We start from the raw sequence: 16,781 nt of genomic DNA, 5'->3' as shown, positions 1-16,781 counted from the left end.
GCTCTTCCCTGGCATGGCTCTCTTCCCCCCTCCTCCCCTCCCCCTCCTCCACCTGCCCCTCACCACTGCCTGGTTCCTTCTCTCCTGCCCTCTGTCTCTGGAAATGGAGCCTGCGTGGCGATGCTGCCCTTGATGCAGGGGTCACAGAGGGAGGCCAGTTGGTACGGCGCCTCGCAGCGTAGAGGATGCAGGCATTCAGCGACGCAGGCCTAGATCCTCTGGACAAAGTCCCAGACCCTGGGGAACAGCTCTTGCCCTTGCTGGAGCTCCTGGGCCAGAAACTGGTCTAGGCCATGGATCAGAGGGAGGACCTGACCCAGGCTGGCCTGTTAGGAGCACAAGAGCTCAGTGGCATCCTTGAAGGGTTTCAGGATCCGGGACATCTGTGCAAGGACTCTCCAGTCCACGGAGCTGAGGCTCAACTCCTCTCCCCTCCTCAGCACATCCGAAGAGGACAGGATGTCTTCCAACGCACCCTTCTACTCCACCAGACGACATATCATGTAGGTGGAGTTCCAGCGGGTCGGCAGGTCCTGGAAGAGTTGATGCTCGGGGTCCCCTGCCTCCCCTTGCCTGTGTAACAGCTAGCGGGATGAGTTTATGCTGCGGGAGAAGTGGGAAGCGATGGGACGGCAGCTGTCCAGCAGATTGCACGTCTGCAAGGTTCCCTCGTTCTAGCTGTCCCTCGGCTTGCTCCCCAACCCAAGCACGTCCCGCATCATGAGGTGCAGCTTGTGCACCATGCACACCAGGCCCGGGAGGGATGCCTCTTTCAGGGCTGCCAACATGTTGGCTCCCGCATCCGTGACCATGAAGCCATGTACAAACCCTTCCACCTTGAACGTCCACTCCCTCAGAGCCGCCTTGACGGTGGCGGCGATGTTCTTCCCCGTGTGGACCTCGTCCATCCCCCGGGCCTGAAGAAGAACTGCCCTTTAGCCCGAGGTCAAGCTGAGCACCTTTTTACGGCTGACAGATCTTGGCCTGGGGAGGCAGAGATCCTCTGGTTGCCACCAGTGGGCAGTGATGGCAAGGTACCTATGATGGCAGCTGCTCCACAGGTCGGCTGTGAAGTGCACTGTTCTGTTTTGGGCGGCCAACAGGTCTCTGTGCACCATGTCTCGCACTGCCTCGTACAGGGCGGGCACGACTCGACACCCAACGGTGCGCCGTGACGGCATGGAGAACCATGGGGCAAAGTGCTGGAGCAGCAGTTGGAAGCCCACGCCCTCCACGACCGATAGGGGGAAGCCTTGCAGGGCAATCGTCTGAGCCACCACATGAATGCCCGCCTCCTGAGCCCTTGACCTCACCCTTTTCAGCGGAGCCTCCCCTGACCCCCATGGAACAACTTCCTCCAGGGTGGCCTGCCTGACCCTTCCACTCCCACCAGCCACACCCTCGAGGCAAAGCTTCTTGCTCAGGGTGCAGCCTCCTCCACAGCCACAACTGGTGATTTTGGGGGAGCGGGAGTCTCTGCTGCTCCAGAGTCCTGCACAGCACTGTTTCCTGTGCTGCAACCGGGACAATCTCTGCACTTCCCCCCACAACCACTCTTGTCCCCCACTCGAAGCCTCATCATGCCAGCAAACAACAATTGAGAAGAAGGAGATGACACTGTGAACCCTCAGCCAAGGTGTCCATCGAGCTTGGCCCCAGGGCCTGGTAGCAGCCCTGGCATCAGAGGGAGGGTGGGACTAGAGCCTTAGCCCACCACTCCCACAGTCCTGAACAGATCAGGCACTAATGTGAGCCCTCAGCCCAGGTACCCACCGAGCTTGGCCCCAGGGCCTGGCAGCTGCCCTGGCACCAGAGAGAAGGAGGGACTAGAGCCCTAGCCCACCACTCCCACAGACCTGAACAGATCAGGCACTAATGTGAGCCCTCAGCCGAGGTACCCACCGAGCTTGGCCCCAGAGCCTGGCAGCAGCTCTGGCACCAGAAGGAACCAGGCTTTTACCGACCGCTGGTTCGTTGGTCGTGGCCAATAACGAACCGCCGGATCGCGATCGTGCAATCGCCATTTTCGTGGGTTTTTGAAGTTCGTAATGCGGTTCGTGCCCATCTCTACTGGGAACCACTCTTGAGTAACAGCAGCTGCTGCACTGCGTGGATACAGAATTGGTTGTGTGAACCAGCTCTTAAAAACTTAGCAAACACTAATTGCAGTAATTTGCATTTTTAAAACTTTTAAACGAATTACCTCCTACCCTTTCTTTTCATAGGTTATTAGATTCCATTTTTCTGCACTGCACTCATTCATTAACATTTGGGTTAAGTTAGAGTACTTATAAAGATATACATATTAAACCTCTGAAATTAATTGAATAGGGCATGTGTTAATAAGGATGGGGGCTGGCCCCTAACGTTAGTATTCTTTACAAGGGATATTAACTTTTCAATTTATTAACATAATATTTGTATTTAACCAAGAAAATCCTAGAGACATAAAAAAATCGGTTGTGGTTTTTTTGCAATATGGTTTTGAATATAGAAACACTGGTATTTATAATATACACATTTCTAACAGGTAACATCTGTGCAAATGAGCTGTTAAATAAAGAAAACATGCACTTTAAAAACCCCTTGAAACCTTTTACTTTGGATTTTTCAAAATATCAAATTCATTTCAAACAGTAAATGTTTAGCTTTATTCAGCTATGAATTTTTAAAAATACATATAATGCTTTAAAACATGCACATAGTTGTGCATGCAATTTACACTGCTCCTCCTCAAAGGAACCAGATGCTGAGCTGTGGAAGATATTTTTCTAGCAAGAGCATCTGGTTCCTTGGCAGACTCACAAGCAGTAGCATAGCAGTTTTGGAGTTGCCTCTGGGTTTATCACATAGTTAGGCTGCTGATGAGTTGCTTGGCTTGTTTTCCATTTCTTTAAGTCACCTAAGTTTCTGTTGGCTCCAAAGTAAAAAAAAATTCTCTGGAAGTTCTGTAATACATGGATGGATCTGATGGAATGGGCTCTGTCCCATGAAAACTTATGCCTCAATAGATCCAGAGGAGTTAGCCGTGTTAGTCTGTAGTAGCAAAATCAAAAAGAGTCCAGTAGCACCTTTAAGACTAACCAATTTTATTGTAGCATAAGCTTTCGAGAATCACAGTTTTGGTTGCACCCTCCCTCTCCCCCCCAACTGCATCTTCTCTCTCCTCCCCTCCTCCCCCCTCCTCTTCTATATTTGACCAGTTTCTGTACCATGCATCTGACGAAGAGAACTTGATTCTCGAAAGCTTATGCTACAATACAATTGGTTAGTCTTAAAGGTGCTACTGGACTCTTTTTGATTATGCCTCAATAGTATGTGCCACAGCATTGGCCACGGTGGTTTGCTACAGCCCAGTGGAATTTCTTGTGGGTGTTTTTCTTTGAACAACTGATCAACGTACCATTTCACAAACTGAATTTGAAACGTCCTTCAGTTTTACCACTTAGGATGGCACTGTAAGCACCCTTGGCCTTTCGAAATGATCTCCTTGTTGTTTAGACTCCTGGCTGTAGTCTTTATGGCGCTAGAGAGCTTTGATGCTTTTGATAGAGCAGACTAACACAGCTGCTGTTCAGGAAGCTGTGTACTGAAAGTGCCTTAGAAAGTAACAATATAGGCAGTAGTAATAATATGTAGATATGGAAATCAGTTCAATATGGCTTTGACTATCATAATGAAATCAATGAGAATGAAATATATATATTTGCTAAATCTTTATATTATGTTAGGGAGCTTAGATTGCTATTTACAGCAAGGGTGGCTGGTTCAAACAGAAGATGGGGAGGTATTTGAAGTCCTACCAACATCCCCAATCCACTCCCAACCATATTTTACTTTCATTCCTCTTCATCATTGTATGAGGGTAAAACAGGTAGGAGGAGCTTTGGGTTGATGAACACAGAAACTCAGAATGGTACAAGGCCAGAATAGTACAGTGTGCTATTCAGAGGCAACGCACTTTCTATCTGACCTGCTTTTCCTATGATTAGGGTTGCCAGATCCCCTTACCCTCCTGGCAAGGGGAGGCGGGATGTAGCACTCACCTTTTTGTTGCTCTTTCCTTGCTTCTTGTACATGTGTGAAGCACATACATGCTCCTGGGCCAGTGTGGTGACATCACTTCCAGGATGTAATGTCACCATGCCAGCCTGGGAGCAGCATGCACTCTCAGGGTGGCACAACAATGTGACTCCCAGGGTGACTTGCCTGTTTCCCTGCCTTTCCCCCATGTCGGCCAGGTGGTGGTAGTGGGGGGAGGCTGGGAGCAGGGGATTCCCTGCCCTAATCAGAGGACCTGGGATCCCAACCTATAACCAACACCAGGCAAATGCAGGATTGGTTCAAATACCCTATAGTTTTTAAAACTGTTCATTCCATTGTCTCAAACATTGTGCTGTCCATTGAAAATGACGCTTACGTCAATATTCTCCATTACTTGATATGCTACTGATACTGTGGTTGTTGAAGAACACAACCACATTGGACATAGTTGCTAAATCTAGTTTAAATAGCTGAAATAATGGTCATGGCTGATTAAACCAGGTTTCCAAAATATTACTTTAATAGGCATTTTTTAAAAAGCATACACTGTTGGTAGAACCAGTGAAAGTTTTAAAGGCAAGACCAGAAAAAAAAATTGAATGGGAGATTTATAAAAGTACGTATGTGTCATCCCATCCAATCTTCAGTTGGCAACTGACAAAGCATTGTTTGCTCTGAACATTTGATAGCAGATGTTTTTATAGAAATATTTTTCATATAAATTCCAGTTTCGTAGCTCTTTTGAGTAGTAGTGATTACAAACATTGTTAACCTTAGCTAAAATTACAGATTTTGAAGTGTGTAAGAAACCCATGACTCACAACAATTCTTTTCTATCCAATAATACATTTTATAAACCTCTAAAAGATATTACCTCCTTTTTGACAATAATGTGTTAAGATCAGTACAAGAACTAAAACATGCTTTCTGTACTCATAAAGATACAGAATCAAAAGCTACATCCACTCTGCAGACAGTAAAACAAAGAATCTTTGCACACCAGCCCAAAATTTAAATGTATTAGGCAGGCCCAAAATATATTAAATGAAGTGCATAGAAAGAATTGAGATTAAAAATAAGGATGTAGGATAAATGGAAAAGGATTAAAATATACACGGGGATAGTATGTGATAGAATACTGAAATGTGAATTTGATACTGATAGCGATAAAAGAAAAAAAATAGTTCAACATTTCAAGGGCAGCATTAAATGAGAAGAATAATGGATTTTAAAATTTACTTGTTTATTTTATTTATGTTATTTATAGGCTACCTTTCTCACTGACACTGATAGCAGAGGTATAAGTCAATTCTATCAATGACTGGGACATTCAATAAACAATACAATAGGGTAAGGATGGTAGAAATGTGAAAACAAGCATAAATCTGATACACAGGTAGAAAACAATGCTGAAACAAAATATAAACAGATTTATATGACATCTTTAAACTATGTGGAACTATCCAATAGGGACATCATTACAGCAACAGTACAGAGTAGTATAGTCTGCAGCCCCTACTACTGTACCAATGTATCTCTCTGAAACTTTTCCTTACAGCACAGCCCTACTACCTGTGTAAAAAAGCCTTCTTGAATAATTTGGTTTTGCACATTTTGTGGAAAGCTATGAGAGAGGGAGCTTACCTCACTTCTTCAGGTAGGCCATCCCATCAGGTGTGGGATACTACAGAGAATGCTCAGGGGATGGTACTCTGAAGAGCCAAAATAAAATGAGAAACTGGGAACCCCTAATAGATATGGTCAGTCGACTGTTTGCTCGAGGAAGAAAGGAGGCAAAGGTTTTAGAAGTAATTTGTTCCAAATTAGTAGTTCTGCCAGTCAGCGTTTGGCAACCTCCCCCCTCCCAAATAGTTTTCAGATGGACTCTAATACATTTTTGTATCTGATGGAAAATGGTGATGGGCTGCTCTTTAAACCATTGCTGATTTTGATGGCAAATGGATTATTTTTCCGTTCTGGACATTTCGAAGGGTAAGCACTGTCCTGTTATTTGTGATAGTTTAATCAATTTTTTGTGTTACTGATTTTCTTCAGGTTTGTTTCAGGTGATTGTGTTTTTGAGTTGCAGGAAATGCTGTTTGGTAGACATGTGAACCCAGTGAGTGGCCAGTCAAATTCCTTGGAAGCGTACAAGCAAGGCATAAGTATAGCAGCATTCTCTTGTTGTTTCCTTTTTTTCTCAGCATCCTGATAGGGAGGTAGCATTCTGCTGCCAGGGGTGATAGGAAGAACTTCCATGTTTGGGATTTAATTTTGCTTTCTGTCATTGAAGATGAGATGCATCCAGAAAGTATAGCTTTTGGAATAAGAATGAATGACCAAGTTGCCTTAATGATTTTCCCTTGTGTAAAAGCCTGGATTATACCACAGTGGGTAAAACACTTCCTCTTCTGAAACTATTCTAGGCATCTTTCTGTACTCTTGAACGTCCTATTTGCCTAAGAATGCCTATTTCTGAATGTTGAAAATTCTGCTGTGGGCCAGGTAACACCTGGTGGGGCATCACTGCATGGCACCCAGAAGATGAGGAGTGGTGTGATTTGGTACAGAGGACCTTTGTTTCAGTTGCCTTTTATAAACTGAACTACTCACTCTCAATATTAACCTTAGCTGCATCCACACAGTGACAATGCTCTGTTGGGACTACTGTGAATGCAGAGGCATTTGCAACAACAGCAGAGCATCCACGCACAAGTTTCCTCTGCACTTTACATAGTTACCTCTTCATGGCCACTATTCTTTCCCCATAGTGCTCTTGATAGTGATATAGCAACTACCATTTTTTTAAAAAGCCAGAAAAAAGCCTTCCATTGGCATAGCAGGGAAAATTGCTGGCATAAGGGGTGATGTCAGTAAAATGGCACTGATGTTTGTGGGACCTTCCCATCTACATGGTATACAAACCTGCTTGGATCTTTGAGGAAATATTGTAGTAAACCACAGGAAACTGGAAAGGGGAAAACTGGAAGATAATGGTGTTTTGATGCTCTGAAAATATTGCTGTGGTTTAGAGCCAAGGCAGTGCAAAACATCTATGTGACTGTGATAATTAGATTGCTTCAGAAAACATAGAAGTGTGTAAAATATATAATGCTGCCATGGATCCCGCAGAGTATAGTATTAATATTAAATTTATACCAAGACTTTTAAAGCAAGATTCCTTAGTAATTATTAGATATCTTCAAAAACATGCCAGTTTGGGCCATTCCCCGCTTCTTGGTCACAAGCAGGAGTAGTTGTTTGGCAAGGTATTTGTATGTGTCTAAATGATTTTGGACTGATCTGTTTCCGTGATTACACTGTGATGTAACTTTCTTATAGCAGTCCCCTTCCCAAATCATCTGCTTCCACCATTTCTAATTTCTTAAAATTGTAAAGAAAAAAAGTTTGACAGTTTTCAGGTGAGATGTAGAACTTTGGGGTGCCTTTGGCATCTGCCATAATTCCGAGCTCAACATTCCTTGTGATCACTTCTTGAATAAATGCATTCACACAGGCACAAAAAGGTGGATAACAGCAAGTGATTCCATTCGATTTAATTACCTAAATAACCATAATCCTGGAGAATACTGGCTCTTCTATGGTAAATGAACTTCAGTAACCAAGTACATACTGTGCTTGTGCAAACCTGCCTAGTGTGTTACTGCAGTCATGCCAAACTACACTAAGGAATATTGAGGTGACATGATCAGGAGTAGACAGTGATTATGCCAAACTACACTAGGGAATACTGAGTGTAGTATTAGTCATGCCAAACTACACTAGGGAATACTGAGGTGACATGATCAGGAGTAGAGATGGGCACAAACAGGAAAAAAAACAAACATGATGTTCGTTTTTTGTTACCATCCACGAACGGGGACGAACAACCACGAACATGTTCGCGAACATGTTCGTGGTTGGCTGTTTGTGTGGGCCAGCAGGTTCTCCTCCAGCCATCATCCAAGTCAAGATCCCTACTGCACCACTCCCAGAAACCTGACCTGAGCAGGCACCAGGAAAGGTACCAATAATAAATAATAGCTTGGCCCAGAGCCTGGCAGCAGCCCTGGAACTTGAAGGAGCAGATCCCTATCCTACCACACACAAAGAAAATTCAAGCTCCAATGCACTCTATCAAAATGCCAACAGCAACTGTCTCTCCACTGTCTGCAAAGTCAGAGCTGGGAGCCCCCCTCCCCCGTGGTCTTTGTTCCCTTGTTGCAATAAATTTGGATTTCCATACTTGCAAGGAAGACCTGCCTATCAAGCTAAATTGGGTTTAGATTGGGGTTTCCAGGGCAACAGCAGGAGTTCAGACAGAGTTCAGACAATCCCTGCCTAAGTTGCCAAGGGAATCGATTGCAGGTGCCAGACTGTCTGGCTTGATGAACAGCAACGAACAGCAGCGAACAAGGCTTGCAACAACCACCTGTTCGTTTAGAATGGGGCCTCATGAACAGCTTGTTTGCGAACAGCAGATTGGGCTGTTCGTGGCTTTTTTTTGTTCGTATTGCTGTTCGTGCCCATCTCTAATCAGGAGTTCACTTTGCATGTAATCAAGGGTGTTCCACCAACGTAAGTTTGCCATGAAGCTCTCAGCATGTTTAGCCATTATTTAATTAGTGTAGAATAAAGCCAATAACAATATAACATACAAAGCTTGTGAGCATGTTAATTCAAAGAACATAAGTATTAACCTTATTAGGAGAATTCTAGAATCTTATCACAGTTTGGTAACAGCTTCCCTTAGAATCTGAAGTAGGTACACACCTTTGCTACTCATTCTGTACCTTTCTCTGAAGTACAATTAAACTTTTTATATTTAATCCATAACCCAGCAAGAATCACTGTTAATGTTTAGACAAAGAAAATGCTTCTGATCTATTTCTTGACAATTGGTCTATTCCTGTCTTCTATCAGTGGATGAAGTCTTTTTGTTTATTTGTTTCATTTGGCATACTCTCCAATAATTGTTATTGGTTCTCCTCCCTGTTCTTGGTGTTGTGTGTGTGTGTGCTTATTGAATTATTTTTATACTATTTAAACTCAAATTGCTTAAAATGTTGCTTTAAATATTTTAATGTATGCCACCTTGGAAGCCTTCTTTGGGTGGAAAGGAGGCATACATATGTTATAAATACATAAATTTCCTCCCAATACAATATTCAATTTCAGCAGATAAAAAGTTAAACTAAATAAACCAGCCAGAGACAGGAAAGCCACTTTTTCCTTTCCTTAACCATTAAGGAAACTGGTAGAAGTTGGTAGAACTGTAATATGTTGGATGTCATGGAACAGTTAAACTATAGAGCATGCCTTAAAGAGATAAATCTGAGATAACTGTCAGGCAAAAGACATCTGAAGCACATATAGAGCTGCTTGATACACTGGTTATGGCCTTATGAGACCTTACTGAATCCGTATTGAAGGGATAATATTTCCTGGGTTATGATATACATCTGATATGGCAAAGAAAACACTACGTTCATTAGTATTTATACTAGCACTAGTCCTAAATCATAAATACTGTTTCGTCTGGTCAGAATCCACAATCCAGCACTTCAAGTTTATGTTATGTAAACAGATATTATCTGTAGATGAACAATAGAATCCAACACAACTATACAGACAGGTGCTGATAAAAATATTCTTTCAGTTAGCTAACAAAGAGATTCTTAATGCCCTCTTTTTGGATTATTGCATTCTGCCATTTCTCTGTTATGGTAATCAATTATAACCATAATCAGCCTACTATGAAAATGCATAGATCCAAGAATATTTGATTTTTTTGCAGCAATGTAGCCTGTGAAGATAACAAGGAATGATCCTAAGAATGAGTTACTTTTTGTGAGCTAGCCAAGAGGTGCTGATAAGATCCCAGGCTTCAGCAGTAAAACAGCAATTGCATAGAAGAGAGCTGGGAAATCAAGAGCTGGGAGTTCAAGTAGAGGAACAAAAAAGAACAGTATTTGTTTCAGATATGCAGTTCCAGCAGATTCTTTAAGCGTGTGCCATATTTGTTTGGAGACTGCATGATGTAGCAATAGAATGGAGTATGAACACAATTAGGCCCCCACCCGGCTGGCAGCCAAGAGCTTGAGGCCAGGGGCCGCATTTGCCGCCATGGAGGATAAGCGGCAGCATTTCCCCGGCCTCTCAGGGTCACATGGGAAGGGGGCGGGGCTAAGTGCCTTAACAGGACAGCCCTGCCTCTGCATCAGCACTTGTTGCCTCGTGTTTGGCCCACCCACCCGCCCAGTAGCAGAGCAGGTTTTTGACCGGTTGCCTTTTGGGGGGCCAGGTAGGAATTTTTCCTTTCTTTCCCTGATTGGCCTTGGGGAAGGAAGTTTTTTGCTTACCTTGTACTGCTTTCTGGAGCTGTGGCTATTGGACTACGGTGGTGCTGTATAGGCCATCAATGGCAGGACTTAGTTGGGGGGACGTTAGCGGGATGGTGAGTACCCTTGGCACATCCCCATTGGTGGGGATATTAGGGGCCTGTCAGGATCGGCTGGCATGCTTTGCGGCAGCCAGTTGAGAGGGCAGGCTGCCTGGTGGTATCTCCTGGACAAGTCCTTCCCTCATGCTCTGTGGTGGAGGTGCTTGGAGCTTTAAGGGGGAAACCATCCGCCAGGCTGGCCGGATCCCGGCCATGCATGTGGATGGCTCGCATCCGGGGCAGCGGGTCTTGCCCAGACAGGTCAAGGCAGGGTCCAGGGGAGTGACCCCAGGGCTTGACCTGTACCACTGGTTAGGCCCTTGCCAGGGTTTTTTAGTTGTTGCAGTTCATGTTGTTGCCTAAATAAAAATGGCCCTTTATTACCCAAGCCTTGAGTCTGCCTCTTATTCCGACTGGGGGGGCAATGATCAGTCCTGATCCTTAAAGTGAATGTTGCTTTCCTTAGCCTAATGGTATGAACACTATGACCTTTGAGAAACAACAACAAAAAACCTTTGTGGTTTTTTTCATTAAAGACTCAGAGTTCTGACTGACCTTATGCATGTATTTGTCTAGCCACTGAGTCATTGAGCATATATAGTATTGTGTAACTTTCATTTCTTTGGAGGCTTGTTATATTAGAAAAATTGTTCCAAAGAAAGCAACAATTATGACATAAGCACATCTGGCTCTTGCAAATTATTCTTTATTAAGCTTTCATTTAATTACATATGCTGAAAGGTCTGCTTTTGATTACTGTAATTTTTTTTATTTGTCCATCTGAATGATAGTAATGTTGGAAATTACATACAAACCACCTGTTTTTTTCACTAATAAGGCAAATTTTATACAGATTTATGTGTGGGAGAAGGAATAGGATCTTCGCTGTTTTTAATGGTAAAATTCTTGCTATTGCTAATTCAAGGTGAGGTTCTAAGGCTAGTTGCTGCAATGAAATTAAACCTGCTTTGTTTGTTCAGGAAACACTTTATATGTTTTGGGAATGTATGACTTAATTTTACATCTTCTGACAGAGTTCTGTTCAGGTTCTGAAAAGTTGAGGAAATTAAATATAAGTTTCATGATAATCCCTATGATTGTACTTTTGCTCCCACTTTTACATGAAGATTTCTACCACTATTCATATTAGCATGAAGAGGTATTAGATTAAGTACTTGTACTTACAGTGGAAATAAAATCTGTTGACTGCTTTACAATGAAACAATAACAACAATGTTAGCGAACGATGACCAATGAAAGTCACTGTAATTTGTTACGAAATATGATAAATACTTGTAAACCAATTTTTATATATTTGATGGGATCTTAAGAGACATTATCTAATAATTAGGTTTTCCAGACCTATTGTATGTGATCCAGAAACTTTCTGGTTGCCTTAATGCCTTAAGCAATGAATCCCTTCTCATGAACTGCATGACTTCTTGAATTAACCTGCTAGCAACAAGTAGGGTCTCTCACCACCAGGATCCTACAGTATTTCATCTGCTACTTAGAAAGAAATTCTCTCTGACTTAAGCTTGTCTTGTTTTCATAGCAACTCTATGCAGCTCAGTTGGCCAGTATGCAGGTTTCACCTGGAGCCAAGATGCCCTCTACCCCTCAGCCGCCAAACATAACAGGTGCACTTTCACCTACTGGGATGAAAAATGAAAAGAGAGGGACCAGCCCTATATCTCAAATTAAGGTACTTCTTTTGGTTTACCTTCATGTGAACTCCTTCTGATATACTATAACCTCTTGATTCATTCTCTTCTAGTATTTATTTACATATCCAGGCAAGAAGAAGCAAGGGTTTCTCCTAGAATGATTCAAGGCCTTTGTTTTCTTTACTACCTTTAGTGAATTGTAGATACTAGGAGCTTTGTTTATAGTATCACAACTGAGATAAAACAATCTCTGTCTACACAACTGAGTGAATCCAGCATATTTGAGCTCTAACAAGCCATTTTATAGATCCCTGCATTTATCTATGACATTGTGAACTGCAGTCACCGGATAATAATAACCCCACTGTTGTTTCTGCAGCCACTTACTAGGAATGGCAAGTCAAGAGCCCCTGATCTTTCCCAGCTTACTGTAATATCTAATTTGTTGCTTGAACAACTTAACAGTGCAATCCTAAGAAGAGTTTCAATGGTCTTAGACTGGAGTAGCTTTTCTTAGCTTGCACTGTAAATATTTCAGAGGTTGATTTGACTAAGTAAATTTTTATTGGAAAATAACTGGTAGTTTAGTTTTTCACCTTCAATCAATTCCAGTTATCCAAGTAAGCTTTTTACTGGTTCCAGTCATTCAGTATTACATTGTTGATTGCAAATGAATGTGCATTCAAAGGTGAAATGAAAAGCACTTTTGGATTCATGATATTCATTACCAAGCAAAGACAGTACGAAAAATCCCTATGACTGACGAGTTGCATGAGCCAGGGACCTCACAGCTGCTCTGTGAGGTACTATGTTTAGTGTAACCTGGACAGAGTATCCAGGACCAGGACATGTGATTATAACACTATACTGATTGCATAAATCTTTCTGATATTCCATGGTTAGTTATGCCAAAACATTTTTTTTAGGAATTGACCTTAAGTATGTGAGATGGCAAGAGGAACCCCACCCCCTTCTACTTATTTTACACATTTATTATTAAATCCATAAAAGCCTCAGATAAAAAGGAGGGTGGCTGGAGGGGAAAAAAGGCCATCACTGTCAATTGATTGGGAGAAAAAAATATATGCCATGAGTGCAGATTGATTGGACCCTTGTTGATATCAGAGTGTTGCTGATATTTGGCTTGCTTCTATTTGGTTTTGATGTATTGTCAAAAGCTCATGCATGCTTAATTGTCACTTGCTTAGAACGAGAATGGTGCAAGCCAGGGTGGGACTTGGCGGCAGCATGCAACGATCAAACCTTCGCCTTTCTAGCTTTCCGTAAGCAGCTGGAATATGTTTGTTTATTGTTTATACCCCAGGATCCTGAAGATTTATGAGGATACCGGTACCATTTTCATGAAGTGAAATATGGTGTATTTATCTAGTAGGAAGCAACAGAAGTGCCCTATGCCTGTTCAAAGAGTAGCAATTAGCCTTAAATAAGAAATGGAATTATCCATGTTTTGAGTTACACATTCTTCAGACACAGAAAAGAACTGGTCAGTCTTTCTGAGCTATCAGATCCATCTGCATTTAGTACTGACAAGTAGTATCCTGCCTCAGAGCTTCAGGCTTCTTTCAACCCTTAATTTCTATGATTCTCTGATGTAGCCTCATCAAAGACAGCTAGACTGTTTCTGTTTGAAAGAAATCTAGACACTTGTTTGGGACAATATATTTATTTATTTACCTTTATCAAAGAGACTCAAGGCGGATTACACAGTGTGAGTCAGCACAGCCAAGTTCAAAGATATTTCAATAAACAATGTAATAGGTATATATATGCAAACTGCAAAGATTTAAAATCAGCAGAAATCTGATTTCTTCAACAGAGTTGAAGAAATGCTGAAACACAGCATAAGCAATTCTAATCCTGACATATCAAACAACATAAAAACTACTCAGTAGGATTATACTTTCGGCAACAGATAGTACATAATAGTAAAGTCTATAGTCCTTGTCCCTTTACTGATGCATCTCTTTGAGACCACTTCCTTACCATACAGCCCTCCTATTTGAATAAAAAGCCTCTTGAATAATTAGATTTTGCATAGTTTGCAGAAAGCCAGGAGAGGGAGAGCTTCCTTGACCACTTCAAATAGGCCACTCCATAAGGTGAGGGCCACCACAGAAAATGCACATGAACGGGAAGCTGTTCATTTTGCCCATGTGAAAGGTGGCACCTGCAGAAGGCCCTGTTCAGATAAGTGAAGCTGCTATGGTGAAACATAGGGAGAGAGGTAGTCCCATAGATATGGCAGACAAAGGCTGTGAAGAGCTTTGTATATGATAGTCAACTCAATACCTCGAATTAAGCCCACTAACAGATAAGTAGCCATTATAGTGACTGCAGAATGGGAGTCCTGTTCATGCTTCTGTTAGCTCCCAATAATAATCGAGCTCCAGTGTTTTGAACCAACTGGAATCAAGTTAATTCCGAGGGAAGATCTATGTAGAGTGCATTACAGTAGTGAAGTCTTCATGTTACCATGGCATTGGATCCAGGTGGCCAGATCTACCATGATGAGGTAGGGGGCCATCTTTCAGGCTATATTGAATGTGCAGAAAGCATTTTTTGCAGCCACCTTAATTTGCTTTTCTAGCAGTAGTGCTGAATCCAGTATATCCCCTAGGCTCTTAACTGAGTCTGCAAGGGTCAGATGAACTCTAATAGAAGTCCTTCAAGATCTCTGCCTTCCCAAGCTGCATTACTTCCATCTTGTCTGAGTTCAGTTTCAATTTGTTCTCATTCAGCCATTCAATCACAGCTGTTAGTCAGCTACCCAAGATCTCTACTGCATCCCATGGTGATTTGGATAGTGAGATATAGAGCTGAGTGTCATCCACATATTACCGGCATCCAATTCTGTAGCTACAAATGAGTTCTCCTAAAAGCTTTACATAGAGGTTGAATAACATGGGGGATAAGAGTGTGCCCTGTGGAATCCTGCAAGATAATTCCTGCTCTGGAGATAGCTGGGCTGTGACAGCAACCCTTTGAGTTTGTTCCATGAGAAATGATTTAAACCAGTCCAAGGCTCAGCCTTTGAGACCTAATTCTGCCTCTAAATGCCTCAACAAGATGGCATGGTCTGCTGTGTCAAAGGCTGCAGATAGAGCCAGGAGGAGCAACAAAGAAGCATGGCCTTTGTCTGCATTCAGACAGTGATCATCAGCTAAAGCCACGAGAGTCAGCCCTGCCCCATAGCCTGGCCTGAATCCAGACTGGAAAGGGCCCAAAGCACCAGAGTTATTTAAGAAAACCTGGAGATGGTCAGCTACTGATTTCTCGATCACTTTGTCCAGAAAGGGCAGATAAGATTGAGTGATAAATGGCCTAGTCATTTTTGCCTGGGTGTGGTTTTTTTAATTAGTGGGCAGGGGTCAGGGGGAAGGTGAGCAGTCAGGGAAAGGTGCCCTGAGTAAGTGACTGATTTATGCTGAATCTCAAAGGCTCATTTATGTGCACATCACGTTTTCCTGGCTAATGCTTTAAAAAGAGATGCTTTAAAAAAGATACTTATACACAAGCAACCTGCACTACTAGTTTGATGCCACAGTGTATGGCATGGGAAGCGTCCAAAAAAAGGCAGATTCACCTTTCCGTCTGACATTTGACAATCCACACTTCGATTGGCAACCTTTGCTTTTACACTTCACAACCCATGCTGATCCCACCACCACTCTCCGTCAACCATGTGGTCTGGGAAAACATGAACAAGATACAGTTGTATGGAGGGACTGTGGGATCCGATGGGGTGAATGACACAACTAAATCCCCAAAGCAACATCTGTATGGATATACTCAAGAAGTTTTTGAAAAATCAGCATTTTCCTCAAAGTGTTGCCATTTCCTGCCTGTGACTGACCTTCAAGAAGCTATATTTTCAGTTACTTCTACAGAATCTATGTAATATCTGTATGATAACTGAATAGAAATAACATGAGCAGTAGAGGGACTGCAGTTGTATAAATAGCTACTTATTTGTTACGTTAGCTTATGTAATACATTATATATGACCAGATACACCGTGTAGAATCTTGACTTGACAGCAAGGAGAATGGCAATGATAAGATAATGGAGTGCATTATTGTATTCTTTCATATATTTCAAACCTTTGAAGTGTTCAGTGCTGTCTGCTAAAATATAGATGATGCACCCTTATATCCAGCATATCTCAGCTTTGGGCATATTTTAAATGAGAACGCCATGTTACCAGGCTCTTTTCATTTTAATTACAGAAAATCAGTATTCTGCTATTCCAAAAATGCTGTGCCAGGCTGATTGCTAACAAGTTCAGCACAGGGTACAAGCTCTCCAATGAACAGGGCAAGGTTGTATTGTAAAGAGAGTAGTAGATCAAAAGAACAAGTTTCTTAGATTCCTTCTTTCAAAAAGTTTGATGTTTTGTAAGCTTGGATGTGCTCAGAGTTTGCTCAGTGAGTTTTTTTAGCCAATTCTCTCTTTTCACTGACACAAAATGTGCCACAAAACAAGCAATTCTCAGTTAGAATTACAGGAATATGAATTTACATACCATTTTTACTTGTCTAAACTTCCACACTTGCTATGTGTTAAAGATAAACACATTAGTTTTTGTAAATGTAGTAAATGGTATTATT

The 16,781-nt window shown here is 42.2% G+C and overlaps 1 protein-coding gene across 1 annotated transcript in view; it reads left to right on the top strand.

Moving 5' to 3' along the window:
- Nucleotides 1-16,781, top strand: part of SOX6 (SRY-box transcription factor 6) — a 572,111-nt gene that overhangs the window by 420,534 nt on the left and 134,796 nt on the right. The window contains exon 9 of the mRNA XM_054970704.1: nt 12,042-12,191. Within this exon, the coding sequence (XP_054826679.1) occupies nt 12,042-12,191 (150 nt within the window). The remainder of the gene's footprint in view (nt 1-12,041; nt 12,192-16,781) is intronic.

This window comes from Eublepharis macularius, chromosome 2 (genome assembly GCF_028583425.1).
Source record: "Eublepharis macularius isolate TG4126 chromosome 2, MPM_Emac_v1.0, whole genome shotgun sequence".
Taxonomy (NCBI): Eukaryota; Metazoa; Chordata; class Lepidosauria; order Squamata; family Eublepharidae; genus Eublepharis; species Eublepharis macularius.
This window is presented reverse-complemented; position numbering and strand designations above follow the sequence as displayed.